The sequence below is a fragment of the Geospiza fortis genome, unplaced genomic scaffold, assembly GCF_000277835.1.
Source record: "Geospiza fortis unplaced genomic scaffold, GeoFor_1.0 scaffold874, whole genome shotgun sequence".
NCBI lineage: Eukaryota > Metazoa > Chordata > Aves > Passeriformes > Thraupidae > Geospiza > Geospiza fortis.
Window position 1 is genome coordinate 1020628 of NW_005054456.1, and position 1721 is coordinate 1022348.

At 43.8% G+C, this 1721-nt stretch overlaps 1 protein-coding gene across 1 annotated transcript in view; it reads left to right on the top strand.

The window, feature by feature from the left end:
- The window catches only part of VSIG4 (V-set and immunoglobulin domain containing 4), a 6923-nt gene extending 5756 nt beyond the window's left edge, over positions 1–1167 (top strand). The window contains exons 6-7 of the mRNA XM_031062679.1: positions 165–186; positions 990–1167. Coding sequence (XP_030918539.1) covers positions 165–186; positions 990–1167 — 200 coding nt within the window. The remainder of the gene's footprint in view (positions 1–164; positions 187–989) is intronic.
- The last annotated feature ends 554 nt before the right edge of the window (positions 1168–1721 follow it).

Sequence of the window (1721 nt, forward strand, 5' to 3'; positions counted from 1 at the left end):
GCATCACTCCCATCCCCATCACTCCCATCGCCATCATTCCCATCCCTGGTTGATCCCTTCCAGAGAGAAGCCTGTGGGAGGGTTATTCCCAAAAACGTTTTGTTCTATGACACATAAAACAAGTCGATGCATATCTTAGATTCTTTTTTTTTTTTTTTTTTCAGAACCTCTCTATGAAGTTGCTTTGTGAGTGCAATTTTCTACTTGGGGCATTAAGACTGAGGGCACTACTGGTATTTGCTCCTAAAAAGCATGTTTGCTCAGGGAAAAGCAAAGATTTATTTGCCTTACAGGGGGAGGATCTGAGCACCTTGGCAGTTTAGTTAGCAACATGAGGACTTAACACGTGGTCACAGGAGATAGCCAGACTGTTCTTTAATATGGTGGAAAAACTGAAGAATACTCTGGATGCTTTGCTGTGCCTGTCACATGCCATGGGAAACCTGTTCTCTGTGGGAAGTTCTTGCCATTATTTAGGAAAGCAAAAGACAGAAATTTTCAGCTCTTCCTTTAAGTTCGCTCTGCACTTGCCTTTCTCTATAAGAAACATGTCTTAGTGCTTGGCCAAGTATTACTTTGCAGACTTCCTATTAGCATATGATTATACAAACACATCTTCTGCCCTATCCTCATTTCAATCTTCAACACCTTCATACGGCTTTCCTACTCAGAGACACACCACAGCCATCTGTATCAGTTTTTCCCAATTATTCTTGATATTTACTTTCCAAAGGCTGGACTGTCTGCTGGTAACTTTAGAGTATAACATGATAATGCTACGAGAGTTTATAGTACCAGTATCAACCAGTGCTTCTTTTTGTGTAATTCTTTTAACATCACTTTCTAGTGTCTTTCAGAGCCCTCCAGACCCTCACTAGAATAGTATGAATTTTGCTGTTCCACAGATTATGTGGTAGATCTTGTCTCTAAGGTGTAAATGAAGTGCCATCTGCTCTAATCATCCCTCTCACTCTGTCTCTCTGTCCCAGCCGCAGAACTGCAGATGTCGCCCTGCTGCACCCTGAGGTGGAAGTCCCTGCTAACTGCCTACAGAAGGAAACGTACTCTAGCCCTGAAAAGACCACCATGAAAGACAGGAAAAGCCCTGAGTATGAGAATCTTGTGACTGCAATGGAATCTCAATATGAAACAGAAGGAATTTTGTAAAGTGCCAGCTTTTCCACATAAGCAGCCATGCAGGGCTGCAGGTACTGAAGAATGAACCCAGCAGAAGAAAACTCTTCCTCCTGTTGTTCCTCTGTTCTGCTCTCACTGCTTGCTTTAACCCAGAGGAGCTGCATAACCTTTTGGTCTTTGGCAGACCAGGCCCTGCCTGCAGGAGCAGAAACCCCCAGCCAACTGTTTGCTTACCCACTTCTATAAAGCAAGTTGTTTCTGAGCAGCCTGAAGGACCCAGGGCAGGAAGAAAGGATCTGAAGGAGCGAGAACATGAAATTCTTTAGCCTGTAAATCCAGGAGTAGTTGGTGCAATGCTGCCAGTCAGTAACACTAGCAAGGGACACTCTCCAATGTGTGTTCCTGTTAAGACATCCCTGTTAAGGCAGCAAGGAACCAGGATTGTGCTGGAAATGGAGATCCTATGGCTTTTGCAGTTCAGCAAATACTGGTTGTACATCCTGGCTGTGCTTGAGTCTTTCTTTTTTTTTTTTTCTTTTTTTTTTTGTTAGAGCATGGTAATGGGACCACAGAGGGGGGGGTGA